At 47.3% G+C, this 16,078-nt stretch overlaps 1 protein-coding gene across 1 annotated transcript in view; it reads right to left on the bottom strand.

Moving 5' to 3' along the window:
• Window positions 1-13,987, bottom strand: part of MSN (moesin) — a 66,672-nt gene extending 52,685 nt beyond the window's left edge. The window contains exon 1 of the mRNA XM_036839566.1: window positions 13,787-13,987. Coding sequence (XP_036695461.1) covers window positions 13,787-13,798 — 12 coding nt within the window. The 5' untranslated portion in view covers window positions 13,799-13,987. The remainder of the gene's footprint in view (window positions 1-13,786) is intronic.
• Between the last annotated feature and the right edge of the window lie 2,091 nt (window positions 13,988-16,078).

The following is a 16,078-nucleotide window of genomic DNA, read 5'->3' as shown; positions in this document are numbered from 1 at the left end:
AATTACGGGGTGTCATGGACCTACCCTCCCTCCCCTGTGCCCCACACCTCACAGAGCACTTCCAGGTGCATTAGTGCCCGAATCTTCACCATAACCCTAAGAAGTAGGGTGCTATTACTCTTTCCATTTTACAGATGGGAAATCGAGATCTGGAATAGTTTGAGAAGTCTGCTCTGGTGTGTCAAGGCCAGCAAGACTCTCTCTCAGGGCTCTCCACCCTATAGGTGCTAATGCATCTTCCCTTCTCCAATGTGTATTTTCTCTATTATCAGTACCTAGTATGTCCTACCAGGTGCTCATCCAACACTGTTGGATCCCTTGCATACATTACTGCTGCTTCCCCTTCTCCATGTCTGTCACTGACTATATGCTCTTCAAAGGCCTGCCCATCCCTAACCATCTCCACCTGAACAACAGCCCCTTCTTGAGGCAGGAGGAGTTAGAAACGTTCAAATCCACAAGTTTACTAAAGGAGAAAGCATGGGAGCCCAGGTGGCTTCAATACCACATGGTAAGTATCATAACAGAAATCCTCACAAGGTACAGTGGGCACACAGAAGATAGTACAACTAATACTACCTGGGAGTATTAAAGAAAGTATCCAGTGGAGGTGTCATGGAGTGGGGGGAGGTGAGGAAGAGACACTTGACATTTCAAGTTGAAAGAAAAAACATATGCTAAAGGTGAAAGATATAAGAGGTAAGGCTTACTTGGGGAAACTTAATCCCACAAAGCTACAGCATAGCGTACATGTGGGGCCAAGTGGGACCTGAGTCTGGAGAGAGAGCTAGGATGGAGCCAGGTATCAAAGGGCTCTCCATATATACCATGCTAAGGGGTTTAGATTTTCTCTTTTTCACATTCACTGCAGTGTTATAAATACTGGCAAATGCTGGGAGTAATCTAAATGACCGGCAAAAGGGGCATGGTTAGTAAATTATGACATAGTCATTGGATGGAATTTTGTAAAGGCATTAAAATGTTCATTTTTAAAAACTAAATAGCATTTACCTAAGTTTTTAGTGATATGTTAAATAGGGATAAAGAAGTAAGATTTTTTTTATGTACAATACGATTATACCATGGAAAACTAAGGTACATATATGAGATGTGATGAGAAATACACATAAACAATAACTGCTATGTTAAAATGGTGGACTTATGGAAGATGTCTCCCTCTATTTGCTAAACTCTGTCATATGCCATGTTGGGTTTTATAAAAAGGGGAAGTATAAAAATAACCACTCTTCTTCTATTTGACTCCTCTTTCCTTCTCCCCTTCTCTCTCCTCTACTGGTTTCCCTACTCTCCCTCACCAATAGCATTTCTAATCTACCACCTGTGACTGGAATCCTTAACAACACATGTGAGGCCCCTAGGAAGGAAAGGCTGCCAGGAAGGTGGCTACTCCAAGCAGCAAGCTCCTGCATGGTCCAGAGGCCATTCCAGCTCAATGCTGGAGAAGAATCTTCCACCCAAAAGCATTGTCCAGCTTTACCCAACTAAGTCTTCTCTGATTAAACTGCCCTAGGAACTTATTCCCAAAGGAAAGAAGACAGACGCCAAGAAGACTTCTATCTTGCCCTCACTCCAGGAGGCTCAGGGCAGGTGAAGATCATGTTCATGGCCAACTCCTAGGTGGTTGATATACAGCCTGGGATCCTTGATTTCCAAGCAAGCACTGTACAAAATGTCAGTGAGGAGGAAGAAGAAGGGTGAAAACAGATCCAGCCAAGGGCACACCATCTCCAGGAACTAGCTTATGCCTCATCAGCCTATCACTCCCTCATGGGAAATTCAGAAATCCCTCCCCTTTCATCTACAGGTCTAACACCACAGGAAGCCATATTCACAAAATGCAGGATAAGTTGAAGGCTGAACACTAGGCCTATGGCAATCTCCCTCACTAGAAATTTCTCCCCTTCACTCCACCCAAGACCACATCACCTAGCTCTCCCAATCCAGGGGCAACAAAGACAGCGGTGACTCCGACAGAAGAAGGGGAAGGGGAGCTTAGCAATTTAAGACTCAGCCAAAAGCAATTTCATAACCCTAAGGAGAGGTATGTTGTGGGGGAAGGGAGTAGAGGAAGTCAAATATCATTTGCATTTCAGTTTTGGTTTGTTTCTTGGTCTTCTCCTTCCCTACTGGAACAATGACCAATTCAAGGGTCTTCTATTCTTCCTGGAGTCACCAATGACCCAAAATAGCCAGCAACTGTACTCTGCAGGCTGAATTCCAAGGCCCCACCCCCAAGGCGCTCAGTTAACAGTTGTCTCTCCAAGCCAGGATACCCATGGCAAGCTCTGTGGTAGGTGGATCTAATATGCCTAAGGAGAACTCACTGAAATAGAGAGGGCTACTTACACATTGATAGCTGGGGGAGGAAATGACACTCCCAATACCATTCTAAAGAGGAAAGAGCAACTTCTCCAAATAGTCACTGTTATCTGTTCTGTTACACTCTTTCCAAGAACCTCTTACTATCTTCTTAAAGACTAGGCACAAATAATCAGAATGTCAGAAAAAGCCAGTGTTCTCATTTTACAGGTATGAAAACTAAGGCCCATAAAAGTGACCTGCCCAAGGTCACACAGGCAGAGACTAAAAACCAAATATCCTGATTCAGTCTGTTATTCTTTTTGTTGTACCATTTCTACTCAAAAGCATTTTTAAAAAAAATTCCAGACAAGTGCTCCAAGCTGTGTCAAAAGCTGAGCTCTTCTAAGCTAGGGCTAGACAGCTCAGGACTGGAGATAAGAGGCAGAGGGACGCTGGACGCAGCCCGCTCTGGAAAGTCAAGTGAGAAGCCTAGGCATATGAAAGGCACAAGTAAAGAACTCAGCAACTGGAAGGCTTTACTTACTCCAAAGGAGTAGTTTCAGATGCTGAGAGCCCAACCACGCCCCACCCCACCCCCACGCTCTGAGCCTTTCCAGGCCAAGCAAGACTACTCTTAGGCTATCAGAGATCTAAGTAAGAAGCTAGAGGGAGGTGACCAGGCAGGGTAAGGAGGGCAATGAGAGATAAGAAAGCAGGGTGGAGAAATCACAGTCATTCCAAAGCTCTCTCATCTTCCTCTCTCCTTTCTCACTGGCCCCCACCCTGGCCCCAACAAAGAGCCTCACCTCCTGCTCCAAACAAGCCTTAAAAAAGGAGAAAATAGAAGTTTGCAGATGGCACTATATAAACATGAGGAAGGTGTTCCCTGTACCAAAGAAGAACAAGGCACTAGTTGAGGTGGCAAAGGCATTTGAGGGGGGAAAATATAGCCAAATAAGGCATACTTGACTGGTAAGGAATCATCAGGAAAGGTTCCAGAAGCTGACGTCGCAGGGAGGAAGCCTTTAGTCATTGGTTTCCTCTGGCAACTGGCCTAAGGCCAGGCGGCAAACTCCCAACCTTAGGAAAATGCCCAGGCTATGGTAGAAAGAAAGGCAACTAAGGCTAAATTTTCCCCAGGCCCTCTTCAGGTCCTGCTGGAGCACCCCTCCAAGTACCAGCAGAGAGGTGTAGTATAACCCTGGAAGCAAAGTGGCAGATGTCCTCACCAAGCATATGCTAGATCGGCCAAGGCCCAGGTGCCAAGAAGAGTTAAGGAACCTGAGGAAAAGGGCTCTACTCCAGTTATATATTTCTGATATTGTTGATATATTTTCAAGTTAGAGAAAAGAAAAATTCAAACACAAAATGTTAAATGACTTTTGCTCTCAACAAGGGAACTTCTATGGGTTAGTCAATCTCCCAGGAGTTAGTCAATCTGCAAGGATAATTGGAGAGAGGTTTAGCTCACTTAAAACCCTTGAAGATAGCAAACATTTGTACACCTTAACTAAAGACCCCCAAATTGGCTATTACCTTGACCCCCACCCTCCAACTGCATACCACAGATTAGTCAACCCCAGTTAAAGATTACAACAGGTATACAACAGGTATACAGGTATACTCTTGGTATACTTCATCTAACCTTCAGGCTGAGATTTCTGATAAAGGACAGGGGTGTGGGAAGGGTGAGGGGCAGATTAGACCAAGACAGTGAGATCAGGAACCTTATCTAAATGTACTTCAGTGGAGAAAAATGAGCCTTGACCTTTCCCAGGTATTTAAGGGAGGCCAGGACTAAAGATAGGGAAGGAAATGCTGACCAAGCCCAATAGGTATGCCTTATTCCCCCTCCTATCTGCCAAATAAATATCCAGGAAAGGATTTCTCAGGATTATACTTTGTTACGTATGACCAAATGCCCACATCTCAACTTTTCTCTCATTAGACCTGAATTGATACCCTGGCCACACAAAATATCTACCAAATTCCCACAGAGAAGGGTCACCAGGGACAGGAAGAAACTTCAACCTTTGAAGTCACCTATCACAGGAGCTACCTGGCAAAGCATTACTACTAAGCAAACACAGTGGTAGGTCACCATACCAGTGGCCTAGGAGCTAACTCAACACTTACCTTATGCCACAACAAGCCCACTGAAAGGAGCATCACATCTGGTTCTGTCATCAGGCACAGCCGAAGAGCTGTGCTTTGAAAGTTACCCAAAAGTTCTTTCTTCAAGTTTAAGGCCCAGATGCTCCAGCTGGGTCCTGGCCAGAAAATGCCACATTCTTCAACCTATCACAATCACACACGAAGAAATCCTCCCCTCATTTCCATCCTTTCTCAAATACCTATCTCATAGCAAAGCCACTGAGAGAACTAAAAGCTGGTTTTAGGCTGCTGACCTAAAGAGAGTAATCACTAAGCTCTATTCCTTGGTTTAGCTCACATGGAAACATGAAGGAAGGAGCTGCTCACATACCCACTTGGGCAACAAAGACAACAAAATTTGTTTTAGTTAATTCACTGGATTCTGGAAAACCCAAGGTAGAGTCTCCCCCAACAAACCCCTTCAGAAGGGGTTTGCCAGTTGAGACAGGACTGTTGGCTCCAACTGACCCTATAAAAAGCAACTTGGTCTATGCTGACATGTACTCTGTGGCTTGTACAATCCACAATCCCTTGAAACAATCAGCACATCAAGCCTTCCTTCATTTCAGACAAACTCATTTCAAGAGAACACTGGCCTAGGGCCACTTGGTTTACACCCACATACCAAAACTACATCACTGTCCCACCCAGAAAAGCCACTGCCCCCAAGTGTACACATCCTCTAAAGCCCTGTTCATGTCCCAATAAACTCCCTTCTTCTCAAAATCTATAGAAAATGTCATGTACACACTTTTGTCAAACTGTTTTTAAGTGAGTTAGCCCTAAATCTCCAGTTAAATAGGAGATCTACGAAGGCAGCAATTGTACCCTCCATTCATATATTTGTATCCCTTATAGTAAATAGTACCTAGTAACCACTCAAATAACAGTGAGAATGCAGCTGCCTGCCTTCATTCTTACCATCCTACCTAGCACAGGGTTGGGCATATAGTAGTTCCATAAATAATAATAACTAACATTTGCATAGCACTGATTAGATAAATGTTAGGCACAGTTCTAAGCACTTTATAGGAATTGCCCTGTTTAATCCTTACAACAACCCTACGAGATAGGTACTACCATTATCTTCACTTTACAGTTGAGGAAAATGAAGCACATAAGTTAAGTAACTTGCCCAAGGCTACAAAACTAGTTGGTCATAGAGCTGGAATTTGAATCCAAGCAGTCTGGTTCTAGAGTTTGTGCTTTTCACCAGTACTCTATGTTCCCTTTCTATAAAGGCCTAAAAAGTCCTTTTTTTGGCTAGCTATCTTCATCGGCCTTGGCCTACAAAATCTAAAGGTGAGTAGTGAGGGTTGAGGCCAGGACACTCCAGTCTGTATTCAAATGGTTGCAAAGCAGAAAATATTGTCGCCAAAGTGTAAGAAAGTACCATAATATTCTCCTAACTCAAGGAACAAGACAAGCTGGAGCACTGAGTCAGAATACAAAGAGGTCAGAGCTCAAAATTTTAAATGGCAAAGAGAAAGTGGGGAACTTGGGTGAGGGGCAGGCAGGAAGAGAAAAAAGTCATTTTGAGGCCCCAGAAGAAGTGAGTCACCCACTGACTGAAACTAGCTACAGCAGAAGCTATTTAGGGGAACTCCACTGTGGCCATATTGTTAATGTAATCACCACAGAGCCAATTCTCTGGACGTCTGTGTCCCATGGGTGAAAAGAGTCATCCTTCCAAGTCAGGCAAGTCCAGTGAGAGACTACTAACTTGGGAATCAGGAAAGCCAAGTTCTCCTTTCAAAACTGTTACCAAGGGACTTCCCTGGTGGCACAGTGGTTAAGAATCCACCTGCCAATGCAGGGCACATGGGTTCGAGCCCTGGTCCGGGAAGATCCCACATGCCATGGAGCAACTAAGCCCGTGTGCCACAACTACTGAGCCTGCGCTCTAGAGCCCGTGAGCCACAACTACTGAGCACGCGTGCCACAACTACTGAAGCCCACGTGCCTAGAGCCCATGCTCCGCAACAAGAGAAGCCACCGCAATGAGAAGCCCGCGCACTGCAATGAAGAGTAGCCCCCGCTCACCGCAACTAGAGAAAGCCCGTGCGCAGCAACAAAGACCCAACACAGCCATAAATTAATTAATTAATTGATAAGGATAATCATAGCTATCATTAAAAAAAAAACAACTGTTACCAACTTCATGTGATCCTGAACAAGCTGGCTAACCTTTCCAGGTATGAATATGGAAAAGAAATAACTCTACTCAATAAAGACTCTTACTGGGACTTCCCTGGTGGTCCAGTGGTTAAGAATCTGCCTTCCAATGCAGGGAACGTGTGTTTGATCCCTGGTCGGGGAATTAAGATGCCACATGCTGCAGGGCAACTAAGCCCGCACACTGCAACTACTGAGCCTGCGCACTCTGGAGCCCATGTGCCACAACTAGAGAGAAGCCCACGCTCTGCAACAAAGAGCTCACGCGCTGCAACAAAAGATCCTGCATGCCGCAACTAAGAGCCGACGCAGCCAATAAATAAATAAATATATATATATATATATATTTTTTTTTTAAATACTCTTAAAACTGTGAAGTCTAGCCTCAAGCAGGAAAACATAGCTAGTCTCCTCTCCTTACCTCCCTTCAGTGCACATATCTACTTTCCACCACACTTTACAGCCAAAGCAAAACACTTACCTTCCTGGGAAGTGCTACAAAGAATCCCAAAAGCAAGGTCAGAGCCTGAACCATCTCAATTATCTCCATACAAAGTAACTTTTGAGATGAGCTCTACATACTCAAAACCACTGCTCTTCCCAGAACCATTTTAACACTATGGTCAAGTCACCCACAGCACAAAGGGAGAAAACACTGAGCACACTGCAGCAAGTGCCATTTAAAAGGCAGGCATTCGGGGCTTCCCTGGTGGCGCAGTGGTTGAGAATCCGCCTGCTAATGCAGGGGACATGGGTTCGAGCCCTGGTCTGGGAGGATCCCACATGCCGCGGAGCAACTACTGAGCCCCTGAGCCACAACTACTGAGCCTGCGCGTCTGGAGCCTGTGCTCCCCAATGGGAGAGGCCGCGACAGTGAGAGGCCCACGCACCGCGATGAAGAGTGGCCCCCGCTCGCCACAACTGGAGAAAGCCCTCGCACAGAAGCGAAGACCCAACACAGCCAAAAATAAATTAATTAATTAATTAAAAAAAAAAAAAAGGCAGGCATTCAAAATTCCTCCCCTAATCTGGGATCAGGCAAGTTGGATTTTAGTCATAGCCTTATTACCAGTTCATTCAAATCACTTCTGTTTCTTGGGCTTTGGTATCCCCAACTAAAATATAAACTAAACTTAAACTACAAAGTTTAAGGCCAGCTCGTTTGTTCTGTGATTCAAAACACTCCTGTGAGAAACCCAGACCACTCAGAACAATCAGCTAAAAGGGAAGCTTAAGGCCAAGGAAGCTCTTGGTCATCGTAAATACAGATGCATTTGAAATGCTGCACCCCACAACAGCCAGCCTTCAGCTCATTGGTGATAGATACCTTAGGAGGTCGGTTTATGCCCACCAGCTCCTCACTGTCTACCAGTGTATCTAACTACCACACTCAACAGGTTAAAAGTAAACTTGAAATATAACTCAGTAGCTTCCTGGCCTCTCAGCAGAACTACAGGAGGCAGGGGGTGGGGGCGGGCCTATGCTACAGACAGGCAAGGAGAAGAAAGGGGGGGAAACCCATGAGGTTTTCTGAGTGTTTGTCTGAGGCTCTTCAGTCAACCCACAGCCTTCACAATATAGTCTCAGTTGGTTTCTTTCTTGTTCCTCATACATAGCCCATAGACGTAGGCCATAGTCCGTAGCCTCAAGAGGAAACGGCCAAGAACACTCATGCCAGTGTTCCTGCCAGAGCTACTAATGAGACAAACCAATTCCCAAGCTAGAAACTCTCTATTCTGAACCCAGTACCCAGGAAGAAACAGCACTCCAGAGGTGTAGGGGGACAAGAAGATACATTTTAGCAAGTGCTGTTGAACTTTGTATTCTCAGCATAGCCTAGCACACTGCCTGGTACAAAGAAGGCACTCAAATGTTAAGGGAAGGATGTCTGAAGGAACAGACGTACAAATGGGAGGCTTCGGGCTGTACCATCAAGGCTTTCAAGAACATCAGTACTGGAAGGGTCCCTAGAATGTACCTATTACTACTACAGTTCTCTCATGACAAGCTGGAGAGATTGAGGGCCTGAAGAAAGACCTTGCCTAAAGGCCCACTTCATTTGGATCACTTTACTGAGGACAGGGAAGATGTTCTTCTTACATGGAAAGACGAGAAGAAAAATTATCAGATCAGTGTTACCTGCCATTTCCCAACACCCACCTACCAAATCAATGGAGTCCTGAGCTAACCCTCCAAGTGACTGCTCCTGCACCACAAATCAGAACCTGGAATTGAAAAGTTTTTCAGCTCTATCAAGCATTAAATAGGAGGAGGGATGAACAGCAAAACCAGTCAATCATGACAAGACCACCTCCTTCACTTGACCAACAGACTGCCCCAAAAGAAATTACCTTTGTACCATTTTTTCTTTGGGGGAAGAAGAGTAGAGTGGGGTAGCAGGGAGAAAATATCATGAGTTAGGAAAGATATACATGATAAACTCAGTTCTTTCTTTGAAAGATCAGAAGCAGACTGTTCCCAACCTGTAATGATGCCAATTTTCAGTAACTCTAGCCATGAAAGACCCAATCCTAGTAGTGTTGGTAGCCAGATATTCTCCCTTCTGGGGACCTTGAGTTTTGAAATTCCAGTGACGGGGATTCCCAGGAAGATACAAAGGGACCTAGATATCCTGTTGCCAAGTAACACTGTTAGAAAAGATTTCAGAATAAATATAGCTGTCAACTCATCTTATCCCTCTAGACAGAATTGGAATTGGAGTCAGGGAAATAGACCAGATGACCTCTAAATGTCCCTTCCAGCTCCACCATTCAGTAAAGCAATCTCCTGAGAGAAGGAAGAAAGAGAAAAGTAAGAAGAACACCTTCAAGGGCTTCCCTGGTGGCACAGTGGTTGGTAGTCCGCCTGCCAATGCAGGGGACACGGGTTTGAGCCCTGGTCCGGGAAGATCCCACATGCCGCGGAGCAACTAAGCCTATGGGCCACAACTACTGAGCCTGCGCTCTAGAGCCCATGAGCCACAACTACTGGACCCACGCACCACAACTACTAAAGCCCGTGAGCCTAGAGCCCGTGCTCTGCAACAAGAGAAGACCCCAAATGAGAAGCTCGCACACCGCAACAAAGAATAGCCCCCGCTCGCCGCAACTAGAGAAAGCCTGCATGCAGCAACGAACACCCAACGCAGCCAAAAATAAATAAATAAAATAAATAAAATTTTTTTAAAAGTTTAAAAAAAAAAAGAACACCCTTAAAACAAGCTATTGTTACAGGCAGCTAGATAATAATGAAGAGTTAGCAGACTTGTGATCAATACCATCTCCGTCACCCACTCACAGAGCAACCTTCCCTTCTCCAAGCCTAACATGATAGAGTATAGATTAGTTGGTACCTTCGAGGGTCCCACAAAGGCTCTCTTGCCACACTAGCCCCTCTCTGCCTAGAGAGCTATTCAAGGAGAAGCCTAAAGGAAATCCCCAAGATGGTTCCTGCTCTATCATCTAAACTTTCACAGAGGGCCAAGTGAACTGGAGAACCGAAGAAGTGGACAAATGCAGGATCCAAAGAGTCAGTCTCTCTCACATAACCTCCATTCCTGATCCTTTGTCCTCCCCTGAAGTCTACAGGCAGGGAAGGGTTAAGAGACTGATATTCTGCCTCCTATTCAGCAAGTACCACTTTAGTGCCACTCGAGTGGCTCAAGTAATGCTAGGAATGGCAGGAGAATAAACAGTCCACACAGCCCCTGTTAAAGTTTAGCTGAATGCAGACCCAGAAGCCTTCAAATACTTCAAGGAGCTGGACTCCTTACATCTGCTCACATGGATGGTCCCATCAATGACCATTTGATCACCTTTCCCCTGACCTGTTGAGCTAGAGCTAAAAACTCAGCAAACTGAAGAGGTTTTACCAAGACTGATCCTCTAACTAAGTCCCAGATTCAAATCCTAGCTTCACTACTGACTTGCTGCATCATTCTAGGTCAGTCCCTCCTATCTGTGGGTCTCAGTTTCGCCATCTATACAATGAGAACAATTGGACTTGACAATTGTGAAGAGCCTTTTCGACTCTAGTAAACCAAAAACTCAAGAACACCTTGAAAATTCAAAACAATCACTTTTCAGGGAATCCAAGAGTCCCAAAGACTTTGTGATCTAAAAAAGTTAAAGAGGGTAGGGAGGGGAAAAAACTTTTTTTTTTTTTTTTTACAACTGTCTTATCATCACCACAAAGTATAGACAGTAGTTAATAAACTTCTTCATTCTGGCTACTAAAGCAGACTCAGGAAACTGGCAAGTAGAAGCACAGAATCCAAGAATTGGTTGGGGGGACAGGTGTGTAGAGGGGCATGTTTTAACAGATTTAAAGGGAGCTGGGTGACTAAGGGAGAAAATTGGCTGTAAAAGTGAAACTAACCCTAGACAGACTGTAGACATTGTTCATATGAATGAATGGATTTGATTTTTCCACTACCTTCCCTATCTGTCATACTCCAGAAATAGCCTAAAGCACACTAGTGAAGAAGGAATGGAGAATAAGGAATTTTTTCCCTTCATTAAAGTTACTAGCTGGTATGCAGTGAACTAGAGTGTGCCCCTGGATGCCTCAGCATTGGGATAAGGAATGAGAAAAGTAACATGAGGCACTCTGTGACACCTCGAACTCTCACCAGGAGACCAAACAAATGCCAACCTTGGTTACTTTGCCCAAATCATCCACTTCCTTTTATCTGAGGACCAGAAAGTCCTGAGAATAGGGGGCAATTTGCTTTGAGCAAGAGAGGGGTCTCAACTTCAAAAATCCTTCACTGAGTGAGAACAGAGGGTCAATGGGATGAGCATCAAAAAGCACGGACCTCGATCTTGGTTCTGTCACCATGTGCCCTTAGGTGGTAAGTCCTTTCCTGTTAGGCCTAAATATCCTCATTAGTTGAGAGAGAGAGAGAGAGAGAGATACTAGATAGTGTCTGAGATTCCTTTCAGGTTAAGATTCTATGGTCTTAACAGGCATGATATAGTTGTTTCTCCTAAAAGTTGACCATTTCTTATTTGGGACAGGTCCCATTGCCCAGGTGGGCGTCGCCCAGGTGGGCTCAGGAATTTTGTAACCATCCCAACATGGTGGGGAGGGCGATTAAGAGTCGGGTAGGGGGTGTAACGCTGAAACTTTTTCAGGCAGGGTCGTCCTTTGTCCTTGAAGCACCATTGTCCTTGGAGCACCACAATTCCTTGAGCCAAACAGCATAGGAAATTCTCCAAAGCTGCCAGTCTATCAAAATTCAGCCCTCTCCTTCCAACATGATTCAAGTTTCAGTCAATCTGCATAAAACTACTTTCAGTATTCAGGTACTTTCAGTACCCTAGGCCTGACCTCAAACAGCTCATACTCCAATCTCTCCACAGCAGGAAAAAGATCACCATGCTGTCTTCTTTGCCACTTTTGACTGAGATAGGATGGTTTAGATAACTTTGAAATAATTTCCAGGCCCATTAAGTTGCATTTAAATGAGAGATATCTCAGGATTGAGGATGAGAGATGTCACTAAAGAAAAGCGGTTGTGGGGCACAGTCTATTCCCAGAGATCCACCCACCTATTTAGGCAAAGCCACATCTGAAGAGAAGTCGAAGAGTCAACCACAGAGAGATAAAACCAAAGAGAGGCTCCTGGAAGGATTTTTATAATCCTCTGTGATAGCGAAGACTGCCCTCCCCCCTTTTCAAAACCATTCTGTCTCACTTTGTGTGTATGTGGGGCGGGGGGGGGGGGATGTGTGTGGGGGGGAGTGTGGAAAAGCCCCATGTCATAAAACCATTAGCAACTGAAAAGAGAGAGATGGTAGAAGTACACACTTGTTGAAAACTTGGTGTTTTTGAAGGACAGGTTCTGGAAAGGCAACAATGACTTCGCAATGAGGCTGGAACACAGCAACGTGGCAACTAAATCTCAGCACACACCAAAAGAACTGGGCCCCCCACTCCTCTCTTTCAGGGACCCTCAGTCCTTCTCAAGGCTACTAGTCACTATCTCAGCTCTACAAGGCTCAGGCAGTCCTAGGGAGAGGGGTCTGGGATAACTGCATAGCCTAAGCCAGTGCAACAAGTTGCCTGGCCTAAGGGACTCAAGCCAGGGTGGTCACCCAGCCTTCCTGAGCAAGGGAAGGGCCTCAGCAGCCATTTGGCATGACTTGCACAAAAGCAAGCAGGGCTCATTATTCAGGCACACCCCTCCCCCCTCCCTCCTGGGCATCCGGCCCCCCCTAGGCCCCACTCCCAAGAGGCTTCTTCTCTTCTCAAAACAGCCAGTAGGGTGGAGACCAGATCCTTAGAAGCTACCACCACCCTAGAAAGGTGTGGCCCCACAGGCGAGTCCACACCTCACAGAATAGTACGGAGTGGATAGGAGGAAATAGAGAGCCAGTAAGTAATGGGAAAGGCAGGGATTTGGCGAGTGGAGAGGAGGAAGAAACCAGTCTTCTTCTCCCCGACCCGCCCCCCAACCGCGCGCGTCCAGCCGCCCCCCACCGCGCGCGTCCAGCCGCCCCGCCCGCAAAGTCTTCTTGCCTCCCTTCAGACTGGTGCCTAGTGAAGTGTTAGCGCTCCCGGGTAAGAGCAAGCGGCCCCGATGAGTCTGTCGACAACTCTCTCCTCCCCTCCTAGTGGGAAACAGCTGAAGCCGCCTGGGGAGGCTGTGGGAAAGGTGAGTGGGGGTACGGGATCCGCCCTGAGCAGCTCCCACCCTCCTCCTTGCTTCTCGGTTCCCATGGCCCCTCCTGGTCAGTGGCAGCCTCGCCCCATAAAAGCGCCAATTCCTGGACTGGGGTAAGTGTCCTCCTCCGAACCAGAGTCCTCTCCCCTGCGCCCAGGGCCCGTCAGGGGTAAAAGGAGACCTTGGGCCCCCAAGGAAGCCTTCCCTACTGTGGCAATCCAAACACAAGGAACTAGAATCTGCGAAAGAAACCGGCCAGCCCGGCCCACACTTCTATCCCTGGACCCCTTTACCCGCGAGAGCGCGCCAGACCCGGACTCCACTGCCGCCCCTCCCCACGCCTGGCCTCGGCGGAAGGCGCGGCATCGCGAGCGGACGCGCGGCTGCCCAAGCCCCCGGCCATCGGCGAGGGGCTACGAGGGTCCGCAAGAACCCCGGGGGTCGGAAGCGCCCATCCCCGGCACTCACCGTCTTGGGCATGGTGGCGGAAAAGGCGGCGGAGTTGGTGAAGTTTGGCTGGGAGCTGTCGGACGGCGCTGAGAACGCAGTACACACGGCTCGCACTCCGGAGACTGGGGGTTCGGATTGGGTCTCTCGCCAGCGTCGGGGCGACTGCTCCGCTTCCTGCTAACGGGCCACGACTTCACAAACCCCACCCAGGAAAGAGCCGCCCCCGTCGCACCGCCCGCTCCTTTATGTGACCCGGCTTCCGCACCGCTCCCCGCCCTCGCGCCCGCCTTCTAGCCTGCCGCCGGCCTCGCCCCGCCCAGCCCATCCCTGCCCTGCCCTGCCCTGCCCTGCCTGGCCACACCAGCTAATTGGGGGCCAGGCTGGGCCTGGGCGCCCCGGTGGGGGCTCCCACCCCTCACCTGGGCCTGCCCGCCCCTCTCCCACCCCCTTCACGGCCCCTGGCCCTCAGCATCCGGGCCATTCGGCCCCACCCCCAAGTAGGGCTGGGCCCTAGGCCGCACCCTGGAAAGAGGCTTACAGCCCTGACTGCAACTTTCCACTAATGGGGAGCTCACTATCTGTCAAAACTCTCCGTTCCTACTCAAGACGGCTCTGACTCTCAGAAAGTTCTTCCCGTGTGTGTCTGAACTCCTCTGTGGCTCCGCCTATGGATCTCAGTTCTGCTCCCTGAGACAACACAAATCCCCTGCTGTCCCTAACTCCTCAGAAGTCTGAAGATCCCATATCCCCCTGAAACTTCTTTTCTCTTGGCTAAACTGCCTCAGCTTCTACAACACTTCATCGATTCTCTTCTGTAGGATTCTATATCGCTTTTCCCATCATATTTCATCCCCATCCTTGCTCAATCCTCATTTTTATCAGAATTGGGCTCCTTTTTCCCATATCTGTCTCTATTCACTTTCCTTCCTACCAATCCCAGTCTCCACCTTATTCAAATCCTGATCCTATAGCCCCTCCAACACATTCAGTGATACCTGATTCACTGTCTGATAATTCCCCCAGGTTAGATGCACCCCCAGTCCACTCCTTTGAGATATGTCTGCCAGCACCCTTTCTGCTTCTTGTCAAGGTCACAGAATCCCAGGATAGAGGTGCTCTAGACTGTAACAGTCATCTAGTTAAGTCTGAGCTTTAGTTTGAAAGTGACGGACCATAGTTCTTTTTTCTACTATCCACTGGTAATTGTGCGGAGGCATGGTCTGAGTATTCTTTGTGAGGTAGGGTAACACATACCTCAGGGATGATGAGCCAGCTTGGGGCAGTGAAAAGGATATTTGAGAGGGATGGTCGGGACACCTGGACTTTAGTCATAGCTTTGCCATTAACTCACTCTCTGATCACTGTGTAGCCTTGGGTAAGTCCCTTCCCCACTCTGGGCTTGAGTTTCCCCTTCTGTAACAAGAAAGGGCTGAACTCCTGGGCTTCCAAGGTCCTTTCCCACTCTGACATTATAAAAGGATAACAAAGGAAGTAGACTTCCTAGGACAATAGATGAGTCTAGCAGGGTTGCATAAAGACTGGCCTTGCATTTGCTCTCAGGAATCAGCAGTCCTATTCTCTACTCCTCTGCTTTCCCAGCTCAACAGGGTCCACGCATCAATGTGCCTCAGCTTCTCTCACTGCTGTCAAAATCCATTGATATGTGCTAGGGAAAACAAAGTTCCCTGCCCAGACCATTTTCTGGAGCTGAGCAGTTGACCCAAGAAAGAGCAGCACTCCCCAGAAAGCCTCAGCAGCATGGGTAGCAATGGCATCAATCACATTCCTTGACATTGTCACTGCCCTTTTCTCCCAGGAGTTCAAGGAACTCACTGATTCCCTCATTCATATTCTAGAGCTCACAGGGGCCTGGAACTAGGCGAAGTGCCTAAAGCCGGAGGAGAAATTGATTGGAAACTCCAACTTTCATTATCCATCCTGGAAAGTGGAAACCCCCTGTGTGTCATTCCCCACATCCCATGCCAACACACCCCCTGCTCCAAACACACACACATAAGAGACCTGATTAGGGAGTGTCAAGCATCTGAACACAGTATTAAAAGGGAAAAGAGACACAGGAGTTCAAGTGAGGGAAGGGAAGTCAAAGGGTAGGGAAGAAAGGAGATTGATGGAAAGAGGGGCTGAGAGAGGAGGTGGTTAGCCCCCTGGGGAGAAGGGTGGGGAAATGGGAGGAGACTGTTTAGTCTAGCCCCCATTCAGGTCAAGGGAACTGAGGATCCAAAAGAGGGAAGAACTTACTCAAGATCGGGCAACTAGTGTGGAGAATGGATTCAGGGGTAATAAAGAAGA

The sequence above is a fragment of the Balaenoptera musculus genome, chromosome X (assembly GCF_009873245.2).
Source record: "Balaenoptera musculus isolate JJ_BM4_2016_0621 chromosome X, mBalMus1.pri.v3, whole genome shotgun sequence".
NCBI lineage: Eukaryota > Metazoa > Chordata > Mammalia > Artiodactyla > Balaenopteridae > Balaenoptera > Balaenoptera musculus.
This window is presented reverse-complemented; position numbering and strand designations above follow the sequence as displayed.